This window comes from Dama dama, chromosome 21 (assembly GCF_033118175.1).
Source record: "Dama dama isolate Ldn47 chromosome 21, ASM3311817v1, whole genome shotgun sequence".
In the NCBI taxonomy this organism is placed as follows: domain Eukaryota; kingdom Metazoa; phylum Chordata; class Mammalia; order Artiodactyla; family Cervidae; genus Dama; species Dama dama.
Genome location: NC_083701.1, coordinates 36713445 through 36731402, shown reverse-complemented (window position 1 = coordinate 36731402; position 17958 = coordinate 36713445). Strand labels below are relative to the sequence as shown.

Genomic DNA, 17958 nt, shown 5'->3' with positions numbered 1-17958 from the left:
GGTTCTTTTGGATTCTCTTACAGTTTCTCTTATTCTTTGTTCTTATTCTACTTTTTTTGAGGACTATTTGAATGGCAGTAACAATACGATTCCATTTAGGGAAGCTCTCTCGTCTTGATAGATTCTACCAAAAATGTACACTTAAAGCTGCCTTTAAGCCTCTGGATAGAACAGAATTTGGCATGACCTCTTAACATTCTTTCACTAGAGAGAATGAGATTTTTGTTACAAATGACCTATAAACTCAACCCTAGCTCTAACATGTTGATTCTATGGTGTGTCTGTTTTTCTCTCAGACAGCACATTTTGTTTCCTGAAAAATTTCAATGTTTTCCTGGTCTCTTTATGTTTTTCCAAGATGTTCTCAGTGCAACTGAGTCTTGGGGAGCAGACATGGGAATCCGAAGGGAGCAGTATAAAGAAGGCCCAGCAAGCCGTCGCTAACAAAGCTTTGACGGAATCCACGCTCCCCAAACCAGTTCAGAAGCCACCCAAGAGCAATGTTAATAATAACCCAGGTATGGCCTTGACTCGGTTCCTTGTGTTCTGTCCTCTGCATGTGCTGTTGCCTGTATTTTCCTTCACGCAGGCCTGTTACATAGTCAGTGGGTGTTCAGACAGCAGAATAGTAACTGAAGATGAGAGAATGAAGAAGGTAATTGTAGTTATTTTAAAATTCTGCTTTAATGGCTACTCTAAAGGTGCATTACTTACTTTTTTAAATGTGACAAAAAGGCGTTTGGATACAAAGACATGAAAATAGGACTGAGGTTTTTTCCTATAGCAAAGATAGAAGTCATCAATTTCTCTTAAGTATGTAACATATAATTATTAATTAAAATAGTCTTTATTTTAGTTTAATAGAAAATTATAAAATTATCCCTAAGCATCTTACTGTTTTGTTTGCTCATGTAGAGATGGTTGCCATTTACATTTAAAACATTTGTATGAAGTTTGTTAAGAAACCCACAAATCCAGTAAAACCTCCTGTGTATAATATTCTAAGTAAATGAGAGTTCTAGTTTTAAGTTCCTAAGAATAATTTTAAAAAGTTGTTCCATGCTTTGATTTTAAAAAATCAATTGCTTGCAGTACCAACAGCATTATATGTCCAGTTATCTATTGGGAAGAACAAACCTGTATTGGACACCATGCATGAATTGATAACTTCGAATTAATGAAGTTCCGTAAATTTAGTACCAGCGTTATTCCATTTACTCATCTGTGAACTTACTTATGGAAGTGGTTACCTTCTGACCAGTGTTGCTTTAGGTATTTTTGTGATGGAGTGAAAAAAGACATTTTGCCTGCCAACACTGACTCCATAGGCTATTTAATTATAGTCCACATGCTCATACTTACAATCAGGTCAACACTTCTTTCCCGTGTGGCATGTGCTCTGTAGACAGTCTCCTTTTTCAAGGACTGCTCTTTCCAGAACTCCGTGACCTTCCTAATGGTAGTCCTTTTACTACCGTATGTAGTATATGTTCAGCTTCTTCCAGTGTTTGTTAAGTGTGGGTAAATAAGCCAAAATACTGTTATAATTAAAAAAAAAACTCTTTCAGCTTAAAGCTAGGTAGAGGCTATATCTAACTTTCAAAACTCTCTTCAGATTACTGGTTGATCATTAGCACCATAGCACTATCTCTATTTATTAAGCATTTGTTTTAATACATATAAGAGATGTAAAACCATTGTTCTTTTCTGTAAGGGTTTTGGTTATTTACATAAAACATGTAACCCAGCGATAAAGATTAAGTACCAAGTGAGCAATAGAAGACATCAGTATTATAAGTAATGATACACATGTACTGAAGTAGTTGAGGTGAGGTATAGGTCTTGAATAGAGAGTAGGCAGGCATAGGGCAGAGGAAAGGGTATTCCAGGCTAAGGGAATACTGAGGAAAGTCCTTGGAATAGGAATCTGGACTGTGGGTTCTGCTCCCCCTGTAGATGATTTTGAAGTAGAGCAGCTAAGTGACTAATAAGAGATAAGACTAGAGATGTAGTTAGGAAGCAGATAGTGATGGACTGGAATGTAGCTTTAGGAAATAAATTTTATCTCTAGTTCGGGATTAATTTTTACCAGCAGGTGGATGATGTGTTCAAAAGAGCAATTTAGGATGTTGAGTTTGACATGTTTATGGAAGGTGGAAGATACTAGAGGCTAAGTCAGTTAGGAAACCACAGCCATAGTTTATGGGTAAAGAGAAAGAGAAGAAACTCATGTTCATGGAATGGGCAGGAGGACAAGTGTTACTGATCCACCGGTGGAAGCCAGGCCTGTGGCCCTGCCCCCTTGGGCAGAGGCTGTGAAGCAAGAGCAGTTGTGTGCTGAGCTTCGGTTCAGGTCCACGTCCAGGGGCTGGAGCAGGAGACTGGCGAGCAAAGGAGTCAGAGCAAGGGGACAGCGGAGCCTGAAGGCCAGTGGAGATGTTTCCACCATTGAACGTTGTCCTGAGCTGAAAGAATGAATAGATTTTAGGCGGTAAATTAATTTTTTTTAACTGTTAACTTCATTTTCTTTTGTATGACATTTTATGTATTTGTTGCTGAGGTGAATTTTTAAAATAAATATAACATTATGTATCTGCAAGTACACAAATTACGGTTGTCGAGTCTTGATGGGATTTTGCACTGTGAATGCTTTGCAGGGTTTCTCAGAGCCTCAGAAGCCTGTCTTATAGGGGTTAAAGCCCTTCTCGTTAAACCACTAGGTGAAACAGCTGCAAAGGGAGCCACTGTTCTGCGCCCTGTCATCCTAGATTTGTTGTGCCTGCTTGTTGGAATCGTCCTCCATAGTCTTCTGTCATAGCTTATTTTTCTCATTGTCATGTTTGTGAGATTCATCTGTGTTAACAGTATAGTATTTTTTTGCTATGTAATATCCTACTGCATGGATATACCACAATTTATTTATTCATTATACTGGTGGGAGACATTTGGGTTGTTTCCAGTTTTGGGCTGTTAGAGATAAGACTACTGTGCTGTGAACTGGAGAAGGAAATGGCAACCTGCCCCAGTATTCTTGGGATTCTGGAGAATCCCATGGTCAGAGGAGCCTGGTGGGCTACAGTCCATGGGCTTGCAAAGAGTCAGACACAACTTAGTGATTAAATAACAACAACGCAATGAACATTTTTGGATGTATACATTTCTTTTGGGCTTGTAGCTAAGTAGGTTATGCATGTGTTCAGTATTAATACATAGTGTTCAACCTGACACATTTTCCTCCCACTGGCAGTATATGCAAGTTTCCCATGTCCTTGTCCACAAAGGGCCTCCTGAGCTTTCAAAATCTCTGCCTATTCTTCTGGGGATATAGTAGTATTTCATTGTGATTTTAATTTGCATTTCCCCAATAATTAAAGTGAACACCTTTACATATGCCTGTTGGCAATAGGATCTTCTCTGCTATTGATATATTTTTCCTGTTAAAAACCTGCATTGGCAGTTTGTTTATTTTTTTTCAGTTCTTTTATTGACTTACAAGTTTCTTAGGTATTCTGGATTAATATCCTTTGTCAGATATGTGTATGGCAAATATCTTTCCGTATTCCTAATGGTACATTTTGGTAAACAGATTTTTATATTAATGAAGTGTAATATATTAGTCTTTCCCCTTATGGATAGTGCTTTTTAAAAAAATTGAAGTGTAATTGAATATAGGTTTATATTAGTTTCAGCTGCACAATGCAGTGATTTGATATTTGTATATGTTGTAAAATGATCTTCACAGTGTCTCATTAACATCTGTCCCCATAGTTATATTTTTTCTGTGATGAGATGCCTTTAGATTTACCTTTCTTAGCTGCTTTCAAATATAAAATACAGTATGACTGACTGCAGTTACCATGCTGTACATTACATCCTCTTGATTTATTTACTTTATAACTGCAAGTTTGTATCTTTTGACCCCCTTTACCTACCTCCATCTCCCACCTCTGGCAGCCCATCAGTCTGTTCTCTGTATCTGTGAATTCTTTTTGTGTGTGTTTTCTTTCTTTTAGACACCACATATAAGTGAGGTCATGTGGAGTTTGTCTTTCTCTGTCTGACTTATTTCACTTAGCATAATGCCTTTAAGAGCCATCCATATTGTCACAAATGGCAACTTTTAAAAAAAATTGCTGATTAATAGTCTGTTGTTTATGTGTATCACCTCTTCATTGTCCATTCATCCATCAGTGGACACTTAGCTTGCTTCCATGAACATGAGAGTGCACATATTAATATCTTTTCAAGTTAGTGTTTTTGATTTTGGGGGGATAAATACTCAGAAGTGGAATTGCTAGAATGGTAGTGCTTTTTTGTGTGCTATTTAAGATATCTTTGTCTCCCACAAACTTGTGAATACCTCATATTATTTTTAGGAGTTTTATTATTTCATCTTCTAAATTTAGATCTAAGTTTGTGAGTAATTGAGGTTTATGTATGAGTTGAGGTAGGGTTCAAGATTTTTTTCTCCCTTTTAACACACATTCAGTTAACTTAGCACTATTTACTGAAAAGACAATCCATTTAATCCATTCCTCTCTGCACTGCAGAGGAGGGGAGATCCAGGCCTGACTTCATAGGAAGTAGATGGGCCTTAAATAGTAATTACATCCCAGAGAGGAGTTAAATTTAGTATAGCATGGGAAATCTGCCAGTTAATGAGGAGTATATCATAGAAGTATTTGCTTTCTTCTTCCTCTTTTTTTTTAACTTTTTTTAAGAAATAATTTCTTTTATACACACACACACACACACACACTTTTTAGAAAGAGTACATAGAGCTCTCAAGTAACCATCACCCAGAAATGATTAGCATTGCCGAACCAATTGCGAATAAGTTATGGACATGGTGTCCCATCACCCTTTATTCCCTAAGTGCACAGAGACTGTCCACTCAGGACGCTGGCGTCAGTCTGGTATCACCAGACTCCACTCACTCTTCAGTGATGGCCCCAATAACGTCCTTTGTAGGAACAGCATCTCATCAGGATCACTGGCCTACTGTGTCTCTCCATTCCACTTACGTGAATGGAACTGGAACAGTTCCTCAGTCTTCCTTTTATGACCTTGACATTTCCACACACTGTATGTAGAATGTTCCTCACTTGAATTTGTCTTGTGTTTTCCTCATGATTTATGCATTTTTAGCACGAACATCACAGACGTGACCTGGGGTCATCTCAGTGTTTCATGTCGGGAGACCCAGGACGTTGAAATGTCCCATTAGTGATGACGTTGGTTTCTTGGTGAAGAGTGTGTCAGCCAGGCTTCTATACTGTAAAGTTAATTAATAAGTATGTTTTATTATTAAATAGTATAATTAATAAGTATTTTCTGAGGAGATACTTTGAGACCGTGTAAACATTCTTTTCCTTATCAAACTTTCATTCACCTACCAGCTTTGGCGTCCGTTGATGATTCTTGTCTGAATCAGTGACTACTCTGAAGGTTGCCAAAGGGTGATTTTTAATTTCCTATTCCTTTTTGATTTATTAGTTAGTTGGAATTCTACCCAAGAGCTTTCTCATCCCCCTCATTTTTTTGTTTCTATCACTATTGATTCTTGGATTCCTGTTTTACCTGCAGGCTTATGACATGTGTGTCTGTGTGTGTCCGCACGTGTTCAGTCATCCAGTCATGTCACACTCTTTGTGACTCTGTGGACTGTAGTCCGCCAGGCTCCTCTGTCCATGGGATTTTCCAGGCAAGAATACTGAAGCAGGTTGCCATTTCCTCAGTCAGGGAATCTTCTCAACCCAGGGATTGAACCTGTGTCTCCTGCATGGGCAGGCAGATTCTGATATTTACCACTGAGCCACCTGGGAAGCCCTATCTATGATTTATTTATTATTATCATCATCATTTATTTTGATGTTCAAATTGTCCCAGGTTTTGCCAGTGGTATGGTCCCTCAGGTTGACTCCTGTGTCCTTCAGATAGTTCCTCCTCATTCTTTGGGCATTGCTTTCTGGCACTAGAAGTTGTCCCTAGGTCATCTTGCATTTTCTTTGCCGTGGTTCCAGTCATTTTTTCAGGAGCCCTGATTGGCTGACTAATCAACTCATTCTTTCAGCAAATATTTATTGAGTGACTACTGTTATATGTTCCAGGGACTTTTCTAACTTCCTACAAAGTTGTGTCTTTAAATGTTAGCAATATGTTGCTCCTTGAGAACTAGTTGTGGCATCTTTTTTAAATCTGTCTCATAATAAGAATCTGCAATTGTTGTTATGTACTTTTGTATATTTAATTAGTCTTTTTATGTTTATCATCGGTAAATGTAGAAATTTCCTTTAACGTATCTAAAAACCACTAAAAGCTGGTGATGTGTTTACAATGTCAACTTTATAGCCATAGAATATATGAGGATTTCTATGTAATGGTCATCTTTATGCAACTTGGGTCCAACCCACACATGTTGAAAACCCTGGTACTTACGAATTCCTGGAGGCAGCTCATAGTTTGATTATTCTTTAAATGTTTTCTGTGAGAGCGTTACTGTTTAAGTATTGGGCTGGCCAAAAAGTTTGAGTTTTTTCATAACATGGAAAAACCTGAACAAAATTTTTGGCCAATCCAATATCAAAAGGTGTTCACATGTAGAGATATCAGTCTTGTTCTGTAGGAAACAGATGGAGTACCTTGCTCTATAGGAGTTGAAACCTTTTCTGTATGGTTTGTGCTTTTCTGTTTCTTTTCTCCTCTCCTTCACAACGCAAGTTTCTAGCATTTCTGTAAAGATAATGTACTGTAGCCTTACTTTCAAGTGAGGAATTTACATGTGATTATTTCTTTATTTAAATAATATGAATACAGTACTTTTACCGAGTTTAAAATATAATTTTGGTGTCGATGGCAGACATGCTGTATCCTGCCAGTGCATTAAAATCATTTCACTGATCATTTTCAAAGACATTGGTTTTCTGTTTATGGTCATCCTTAAAGGATGAGATCTTTCAAGCTTCTTTTTTTTCTTTCTATTTTTCCCCTTTGAACTTTATGCTGTTTGTGTCTGTATGATTGTTGCAAAGAATTCATAATGACATAAATCATACAAGTGATTAGTCTGTTAATTATTAAACAAATCTTTCTGAAATAAGAAAAAATCTAAACTTCTAAAGGTGTTCATGGCTCTTTGGGGTTAAAACATCTTTGGAAGACTGTTCAGCAGTTTCTGATAAAGTTAAACATAAACCTACTCTGTGATCTAGCCATTTCACTACTAGATGTATACCCAACTAAAAAGAGTGTATATGTCTTCCAAGAGACTTCTTGAAAAATGTTCAAAGCGGTTTTATACTTAATAGCCTCAAACTGAAAACAACCCAAATATCCTATCAATAGCAGGTTAAATAAACTGAACAGAATATTATTCAGTGACAAAGTCTGAAATAGTGATATTCAGCAAAGCCATATGTTGGAGGAAAGAAGCAAGACAAACTAATACACATTCAGATTTGAAGAACAGGCAAACCTAATCTGTGATGGCAGAAGTCAGAACAGGTAAGGTGGGGAGGTGGGTTTTGACTGGGTATTTCTGGGTGATGGAAATGTTCAGATCTTAATCTGAGTGGTGGTTATAAGTGTGTTTACATAGATAATCTTTCATGGAGCTGTATGCTCAAGGTTTTTGCATTTTACTTATCCCTTGGTAAAATACTGTAAGAAACAAGGAGAAGAGAATCCCTTTGTGCTGGACGTGCTCGTCCTCTGCTCTGAGTGTGTGCATCAAATTTGGGTTTGGACTAATTGGACTTATTTAATATGTTAACTTTTTCTTATCCTTTTTCTGCCTCCTCCTTTGTCCTCCCACCTCCTTCATTCTTTTTCTTTAGTTCCTGTTCTTATTATCCTCTTCAGTGGTTTCATGTGAATTCTTTAGAAATGAGACATAAAATTAGCAGCTTATGACTCTTGATGTCTTGCTTTTGGCCTGGCTGCCAGTTGTGCACTTGTGTCAGACTCCACCACCCCTTGGCTGATACTTTGCCCCAGTTTCTCTTCTGCAATAAGTTGACCCATTTTTGTTAGTGATGAATGGAGTCTTAAATGTATGATGCAGAAGGCATGCTATGCTATGCTTAGGTTGCTCAGTTGTGTCCGACTCTGTGCGACCCCATGGACTGTAGCCCACCAGGCTCCTCTGTCCATGGGGATTTTCCAGGCAAGAATACTGGAATGGGTTGCTATGCCCTCCTCCAGGGGATCTTCCAAACCCAGGTCTCCCGCATTGCAGGCAGATTATTATCTGAGCCACTAGGGAAGCCCAAGAATACTGGAGTGGGTAGCCTATCCCTTCTTAGGGGATCTTCTGAACCCAGGAATTGAACCTGGGTCTCCTGCATTGCAGGGGGATTCTTTACCAGCTGAGCTATAAGAGAAGCCTGCAAAAGGCATAATTCAAATGAAATAATACAGAATTAGACTGGAAATGCCTTTTACTTTCTATTAAGGCTTTAGATTCATTTTTGTGATTTGTTATAATGTGTTCTGCAGCCCACGGGGTTGCAAAGAGTTGGACATGACTTAGTGACTGAACAACATGTGGAACATATATGTATATACTTTTAACTAAATAACCTTTTTTGCTACTTAAAGTTGACATAATAGTTGTACATTATTTATGAGTTATTATGGGATTTTTCAAACTTCTATAAAAGTAGGAGTAAGATAGTGACTATCTCTGTACTTGTCATCAGGTGCAACAGTTACCTACACATCTCATCTTACGCCTCATCTCTCTGTCCTCTGAATTATTTTGAAATAAATCTCAGATATGTCACTTCATCCATAAATGCTTCAGTATCTTTAAAGATTATTCACAGGATATTGTTTTATTTACTATTTTTTCCTATTGTTAGTTGTAGAAAAATTTTATTTTCACTGGAGAAGTGCAGGAATTACTGATGACCCTGTATTTTTTGCTAATTTTAGTTGCTTGATTACCAAAATATAAATAAAAATATTCACAGATGATAATGCTTTTAATGATTAAAAATCATAAGCTTTCTGGAGGAAGTAACAGTCAAGTTCATTGGTTTTATGATGTACAAACTAAGCGATTTATGAATGTTTTGTTTCTCTTCTTTTGAAATAGTGTAACTGTAAAGTTCAATTTTTGGTCATTACTGTACAGAAAATGTTGCAAAAACCGTGAAGAGATTTCATTAGAAATGACTTTCCTGTTTATGCAGCTTGTTTATGCGCCTCCTTAGAAAAATCAAACAAGGGGCCATCCACTCTTCCGTGCTAGTTATATGTAAAATAAATATAGATTGGATGATTTGTTATGGAAATATTTCACTTCTGTGCCTTTAATATTTCTTTTAAACAGGTAGTATAACTCCAACTGTGGAACTGAATGGGCTTGCTATGAAAAGGGGAGAGCCTGCCATCTACAGGCCATTAGACCCAAAGCCTTTCCCCAATTATAGAGCTAATTACAACTTTCGGGGCATGTACAATCAGAGGTTTGTATGTCTTCTTTGGTTTTGTTTTTATTTATTATTTTATGCATATTATCAAAGTTTCTGAAACTCAAAAGGTATTTCTGTTGTAAAGAAAGTTCACTTGGGGTATTTTTTGTGGAATATGGATACATCAGGCTTATAAAGAATTAAGTAATACATTAGAAAAAATAACATTTACAGGAGCTCATGACAGCCCTATGTTTGCTGCAGGTAGGACCATGTTTTAAAGTTGTTCCACAGTATGGTGTGGAATTTCCAGTTGTCTTGCTCATTTATTCAGCAAGCAGATGCTTTTAGCTTAATTAATACTTTTCTTAATTTTGTCTGAATACATTGCAAACATGACTGTTTATAACTTATAGGAAAGTTGTTAGGACGATTTACTAAGTGTTTCTGCACACTGAATAATTTTGGGATAGTTTTAAGTGTAACAGAATTTTCTTTTGCACATGTGGGCAGAATTCTTTAAAAAATTTTAGGGTTTTTATTTTTTCCTGATCATTTATAAAAGTCATATGGCTCATTGTAGAGAATGTGGAAAATGCAGAAAGTTAAAAATACAAATAATTTGCAAACCTAGAATTAAACACCTTTAATATTTTTATGTGCTTTACATTCTTCTTGTTCTTTTCATATAAATATATTTAACCAAATATAAATTATCCTTTGTATGCAATTCTGTCTTAGTTTATGGAAGTATAATATAGGAATGGTAAAATGCACGAGTCTTAAATGTACATCTTGGTGACTTTATTATTTTTATTTATGTACCTATGTATTTATAGTTTATTTGATGACCTTTCACATCTGTGTGTCCTCATGTGATCATCACCTGTCAAGCTCCAGAGCATTTCCATCCCCCTGAGAGTTTCCTCACACCTATTTACATTTGTTACTCCTCCTCCCAGAAGTAATAACCACTGTTCTATCTCCATAGATCAGTTTGGCCTGTCCTTGAACTTCCATCAATAGACTCCTACAGCATATATTCTTTGTGTCTGGCTTTTTTTAACTTCATATAATGGTTTTCTTGTTTTGTTTGTTTTTATTTTTTGATTTTTGGGGTTCATCCATGTTGCTTGTACCTAGGTTCTACCATTTTTTTATTGCTGAATAATGTTCTTTGTATGAATATATCATCATTTGTTCATTTTGAACGTGGAGTATTACACCTTCTTTTTACTTAATAGAGGTATCATTTTTCATATCTTTAACCTTTGAAAAACATTTTTGATGGCTATATTCATATGGCTGAGGTATACTTTACAAGTATTTAGTTAAGTGTAAACAAGGAATACTTGATAAGTATATAAAAAAAAAACACCTGTTTTTGATCATCTAGATTGTGCCTCCCCCTTTTTTTTGACAATTATAAATAATGTTTCAGTAAAAAATCTTTACATGCAAGTTTTTGTTTACATCATTGATTATTTCCTTAAGATAGATTACAATAAGGGCAGCATTGGGTTAAAAAGAATAATATATTACCCAATTACATTCAAGTTTATACTTATTTCTTATAGTGTATTTCATACTATTCTGACAACACTGAGCTTAAAGCAGAGTCTTAATAGTTAAAAAGTGGTATGTTTGAATTTTTTGGTTTTATTGATAACCTGTTAGGCTCAACAGTTTTTTAAATAAATATTTATTAGTTACTTGTCCATTTTAATTTGCTAATTTTGATTGCATTGCGTAATCTGTTTTCGGATGTTTGTGTGTTGAGGATATTAGCTTTAAGAATATTTGATTTTCCTGTTTTTTAAAAATTGGCTTTTTTAGTTTTGTTTTTTTAATGTACTCCAGTTTTAAATGTTATCTGGCATAATCTGTAAAATTTTTGGTGTGATTTCTCCCACTGCTTCTATGCCTAAGAAATTCTTTCTCATGTTTGATCAGATATTTATTGATGCTTAAAATTTTTTTTAACTGAGGCATAATTGACATACAGTGTTGTATAAGCTTAAGGTATAGAGAACACTGATTCGATGCATTTATAATGCAGTATGGTGCCATTGTAGTGTTAGCTTATAACCTCTCTCCAGTCACATAATTATCACTCCTTTTAGTGTTGGGATGCTGTTGCTTTTAAAAGCATTTTGTGTATTTGCTGACAAATTATTACCATTCAGATAGGAGAAGTTATTTGTTTAATCAATAGATAATCTAATACTTTTTGGTGTCTTGCTTGATAGTGGAAAAATTACCATTCAAGATTCAGTCTCACTCAAATTGTAAATGGCTCATTTAAATATTGTTGTTCAAGTTCTCTAAGAAAAACTTGTGCCCCTTTCTCTTTGCTCTCCAGTGTATCTGGGGGGCATTTATTTTATTGTCCTGGTGGGAAGGGAGGGTGCTTCTCCCCACCCCACCCCCGTGCTGGCTCGTGTGGTCTTTGTGGTGTGATGTCTCTTGTCCACCAAGGAGCTGATTCCTCTCTTGTCTGCCCTGCTGAAACCTGCAGTTGGTGACTTGCAGTCCATCTTTTCCCCTCAGGTAATGCTGTCAGAGAGTATTGACCATCTTCCTCTTGCCCTTTTGGACTAAGCTCTTAGCGCTCCTCGTCTCCTTTGGATGTTGTTCCATTCTCATCTTCTTCTGTCTAGCTGGAGCATACACTGCCAGGCTTACCAGCCCTCAACTTGGTGTCCACGCTGCATGGGAAGAGGGGAGACATACCATTTCTGTTATGGTTGCTTTGCTTCCCTTTTTTCTGTTACAAACCCTTGCCTTTCTCATCAGTCTGTTACCGAAAATAAATACAACTACTTGCCTACTTGAGCACAACAGATAGGTTTGATCACCTGAGATAGGAACACCTTGTCAATTTTATACTTATAAGATACTTTTCTTTTAATGTACTATAATGAATATTCAAGAGAATATTATATTTAAAGCTTAATGTATTTTGATATCTGTAGTCCTTTGTTTGAAGTAAAGTTTTTGATTAGTGAACTTACTACTTCTAAATGAAAGCAGACTAACGCTACAGCAATGAAAAAATCAGACAGTAATTTCTGTCTTGGGTGAGGTGACTATTGTGATCAAGGCCCAGGAGCAGAGGGAGTAAGCAGTGTGGATGCTGTGAGAGAGGGAGAACTTTGAGGCAGAAGAAAAAGCAGCACAAAGCCTGGTGCCCCGAGGCCACCCCCAGGAGGCCAGTGTGGCTGGAACATCCTGGGCCTGGAGGAGAGGAGTGGGGCTGTGAGGATGTGACAGGAGTCAGGTGGTTTGGTGGTGGTTTAGTTGCTAAGTTGTGTCTGACTCTTGCGACCCCATGGACTGTGGCCCACTAGGCTCCTCTCTCCATGGAGTTCTCCAGGCAAGAATATTGGAGTGGGTTGCTATTTTCTTCTCCAAGGGATCTTCCTGACCTAGGAATCAAACCCAGGCCTCCTGCATTGCAGACAGGTGGTTTGGTTTGATTTTTTTCCCGTTTCAGATTTTCTGTTAAGTGAGTGGCTGCATGTGTGGTAAGTTGCTTCAGTCATGTCCGACTGCGATCCTATGGACTGTAGCCTTCCAGGCTCCTCCGTCCATGGGATTTTTCCAGGCAAGAATACTGGAGTGGGTTGCCACGCCCTTCTTCAGGGGATCTTCCTGACCCAGGGATCGAACCTGCGTCTCTATGTCTCCCGCCTTGGCAGGCCGGTTCTTTACCACTAGCACCACCTTAAGAGCATTGTCATTTTTCCTTCCTTGGCAACTTCCAGTTTCAGGGCCTGATTCCATGGTTGTCATACGGCTGCGAGAATTTTTTAACAACCTCTCTAAACTATTATGCCTTAGGCGGTTCCTATTTAATGGATCAAGTGGACTCTTCCTTTAGATTTTTGGAGAGTCTTTAGAATTTTCTGCAGATCATAAAAAGGGTAAAAAGAAAGTAAGGAAGTACTGCTAAACTACCAAACCATGTTTCAACCTAAACACTGTCTGCTTACAAAAGGGCAAACCTATCCATTACTCCTTAGGCTGTTAACATTATGGTTTCATATATGACCTTAATTTGCAGGTGACAACACCTGCGTGTGTGACAGGGAATTTGGAACCAGAGATCAGAGGAGATGCTCTTGTCAGACTCCAGATGAATTGGTAGCCTTTTACTAAGGCAGGTTCCGAAAGGTTAAGAAGTCGAAGAGACAGGTGTCATTTAGAGGGAGTTTTGAAAAGATCTTTTCATTTTCTGTTTAAAATAATATTATTTAATATTAGATGTTACTCATGCCTTTTTTATTTTTTAAATTCTTTTCTGGTGAGGTTTCTTCACTTGAACTTATTCAAAGGCCTAAACAGGAGCTCATAAAAAGGTCTTCCCCCAACCTGCCTCATTTTATGTTAATTGGGGAAAAGGATTTATCCATGAGCAAAACTCTGTGTATACAACTCGGATTCTGAATTACCTGGGTCTCCCTCTAATGTACCCAAGATGTTTGAAAATGAATACATTCAGAACATCTTTTTATTTCTCATTTGGGGTAGTGTTAACAGATATGAAATTGAATGCACACAGAAGTTTAGACAGTACAAGATGTAAGATTGGTGAATATTTTATGCTTTTGTTTATATTTTTGTAATAAAGACTTATAGACATTATCTCAAGGAGTAGAATGAATTAAATCAGACCTCCTGCAAATAGTTGATTAGTTTTTTTTGGAATTCACAGATTAAAAAGCCTTATTGTGAGGCTAATGGCCAGAAAGCCCCCTGGGCTACTGATGAGATAGTCAAAGGGCCACAACTCAGATTGTATTGGCTGAACATGGGAATTTTTCTGTGTGTAACTGGAAGTCTCTTGGGGAAATCTTCAGGCATGGTTAACTATAGGGCTTTCACATTGTTTTTCCTCATTTTCTGTTTCTCTCTTTCTAGCTCTTGTCTCATTTTTCCTCTGCTTGACTTGATTTTCAAAAACACCGTCTTCCATTTGCTATACCTCATAGGCCACATAGCCCTTAGACTTGTACTAGAGGAGGAACACATTTTTGTTTGTGGATAGTTCTTAGAAAAGTTCCAGGTAATCTGTTCATCCCAGAATTTGTCAACCTAGAGAAACAGGGTTTAGTCCCATCCAAACTGCTCTTCAGAGCACATTTTATAGAGTTGCTCCCTGAAGGCAAAGATTCAGAGGGAAAATTATTTCCATTATAGTCAGAGTATTTGGTTCAAGTCCTTGTTCTGATACCTTTGGTCATATGATCTTGGGCAAGGCCGTAGACCACCCTTACTTTCCTCCTTTGCAAGATTGCACTCATTCAGCAAACATTTATCTAATGCCCACTCTTTGCCACATATTGTGTTAGAGTAGATCATTTGGTGGAAGACAATATGGTAGACTGTAGTTGGCTAGAGGAGGAAGACAGTGAAAAGGAGCTAACAGAGTGAAAGATGTCTCCATACAGTGCTCTGGAAATGTTGAGAGCAGGCACCTCATTCAGATCGGGGAAATAAAGAAGCCTGCCAGAAGGAATTGACACTTGAACTGAATCTTCGAGGTTAATAAGGCATCAGCCAGCTGAAGAAGGTTAAAAAAAGCAATCTAGATTTTGGGAACAAGGGCAGGGAATCCTGAGAAGTTTAGTTTCTTCATGGACTTGCAAGCAGTTTGGTTTGAATGGAGTAAAGAGGCTGAAGTTCAGGCAGGTCGCTAACCTGGATGTCCTCAAGAGGCATGCCAAGAAGTTTAGAGGTTATCCTGGAGGTGATTGGGAGCCTTGAAAAGATTTTAAGTTGAGAGATAAAATAATTGTATATCTGTCTTGGAAGTATTGCTTTTGCACTATACGGGAAATAGCTTGAATAGGCTTAAAATTTAAGGGAGAAGGTGCATTACAAGGATGCTGTAATTCAGGCTTAATGTGATGAGAACCTGAAAGTGAAGATGGAGAAGAGGGGACAGTGTCTAAATATTTAGGAGGCAGACTTGGGGATTGAATGATAGAGGCCATGAAGGGTGACTTTCACATAAGTTGTAATAGCATTCACAATGAGAAGAGTTGGAGTAGACCTTTGGAGAGATGAAGAATTCGGTTTTGACTACGTTCAGTTTCAGTTGAACATGAGATCCTTAAAGAGTCCATTTTATCACTCTTTAAAGCCTCAGTGAAGGGCATTCGAAGGTTTATCTTTGGCATTGAGGGTTTGTTGGGAGTACACATGGAAAGAGGAGTTTTAGGGTCTAGGACTTCCGTAATAGGGGTGTGTAATGTTATCTTGGATAAAATGGCATTGTTCAGGGTACAACCTGAGTTTGTGTGACATGTCTGTTATTCTTTCATCTAGTATGTAAGCTTCTTTTCTCAAAGGGTTTGGTACATTGGATTGCTGTCGTTCAGAGCAGTTTCACGGCCTGCGCCTGTGCCAAGCGCCCTTGTCGTCCTCTGTGCTTGGCTGGTTTTGTGTCAAGACAGTATTTGGTTGCTTTTGGCTAATCTGTCGTTCCTGGTCCAGTCACTGGTAGCTAGGTTAGAGAAGTTGCCTTCTCTTAGCATGTGTAGTATGAGTCACAGCAAGTTAAACAAGGAAAGAGTTTGACCTGTTTCGCCAGGTTACTTGTCCCTGTAGGCAGATCCAGGTACTGCTTGAGGCTTCATGGTCTCCTGTTTTCCCTGGGAGATAAATCTGTGAGACTTAGAACTTTACGGACAGTGATGGCTGTTAGTAGAAATTTGATAGGTGAAAACAGATTTTCTGAAGCCTCTGAGCTGATTTAATTTCATTATGTTAATTACCAGTAAAACTAGAAATAACTGAAGATTTTAGGTTATGAAATAGCTTATTAATTACATTTCAAAGTTTATATTTATAGGCTGATGACTAGCTGCTAATTATTATGATGTTGGTTTACTAATTATTTTGAGCCTGTCTGTACTATCAAAGTGTTCTTTACCAGTTTGTAATGCCTTTCTCAAAAGTATGTTGGGAAGGAGAACAATTGAGAAACTGAATGTTTGTAGTAGTAAGTGCAGAGCTACAATTTTGCTTTCTGCCACTAGATGGCGCTTGTGTACTGATAAAACAACATACAGACTTAAGTTCACTTTGGTTAATACTCCAAGGCTTGTGTTTATTGATTAGTGAGAGGTTAAATTATATAAAATTGCCAGTTTAAAAAAAAAAATTGCCAGTTTTGACCTTGCTTTGACCTGTAAACATTACAGTTTCGTATGGTTCAAACTAATCGGAAAAATTTAGCTAAGTACACAATTCTAAAGCCTCTTGGATAAGTGAAATAAATCAGTTCAGTTCAGTCACTCATTTGGGTCCAACTCTTTGCGACCCCATGGACTGCAACACCCCAGGCTTCCTTGTCCATCATCAACTCCCAGAGCTTGCTCAAACTCATGTCCATTGAGTCGGTGATGCCATACAACCATCTCAAATAAATATGAAGTGGTAAAAAGCAGGAATTCATTCTATATCTGATTTTACCTTTTGTGTATTATATTTCTTGGTTTGTTGAATATATTCTTTCTCTTTTTATTATATGCTTTATTCATGAACTGTATGTCAGAACCTTTCAAAATGATACTTCTTTTAAAAATGATATTTCTTTATGAAGATATCACTTTATAGATGTAGAACTGAAAGACTACAAGACAAAACTTTCAATACTTCCTCATATTTTTATGTAGGATTATATTAATTAAATTAGGAATGCTTTTCATTTTGGAAAGTAAGTCTAAACCCATAATAAAGAAACATTAAACTCTCATAAGCCAGAAAAGAGAATTTGAACAGGTTACCAAAGCAAAAATGAGGGAGAATGAACTGGAATTCAATGAAGCCAGGAATCAGAGAGCCAGGGAGATAAAGGTAAAAGAAAAATTATTTGGGTCAGAAGCTCTTGTCTTAAGCAGTCTTATTTAAAATTAAGAAGAACTAGTAACTGAAAGAAAAAAAAAAAGAATAGGAACTACTGTACATTGTAACCCTTTAAATAAAACAAAACTCATTGCTTGGTTAGACCAGATGCAACACTCTTCATTTTATGAAGTTGAAATATAGCTTTTTTCTTTGAAGTGCAATATGAAGAAGGTCTCTCAACATCTGTTTCCCCAAGTATAGGGTAAACATCAAATTATTAAAAAATATTTTTGGGGGGTTTATGTTCTGGCTGTGATGAAATAACTGGGACTAGATTTACCCTCTCACTATAAAATCTAGAAAACTTGGATATAGTTTTTATATTATATATGAACTGATATGATATGAAAAGAAGTTGTGGTGAGTTAAAGATGTATATTGATGCAGGGCAAAAAAAGAAAAGAATACAATAATGGAGATAAAATGGGATCATTAAAAACTATAATCTAGAAGAAGGCAGAAAAAAGGTAGAAAAAAGGAGTAATGAACACATGGTATAAACAGAAAACAAAGAACAATGTGATAGATCTAAACCCAATTATATTGATAATTATAGTAAATGTAAATGGTCTAAAACACTGGTTAAAAGTTAGAGTCTCAGATTGTATAAGACAGCAGGAGAAAG

The 17958-nt window shown here is 37.1% G+C and overlaps 1 protein-coding gene across 15 annotated transcripts in view; it reads left to right on the top strand.

Moving 5' to 3' along the window:
• Positions 1–17958, top strand: part of STAU2 (staufen double-stranded RNA binding protein 2) — a 296212-nt gene that overhangs the window by 39693 nt on the left and 238561 nt on the right. For all 15 annotated transcript variants that reach the window (XM_061123495.1, XM_061123488.1, XM_061123494.1 and 12 more), the window contains 2 exons: positions 359–518; positions 9335–9470. In XM_061123495.1, the coding sequence (XP_060979478.1) occupies positions 359–518; positions 9335–9470 (296 nt within the window). The remainder of the gene's footprint in view (positions 1–358; positions 519–9334; positions 9471–17958) is intronic.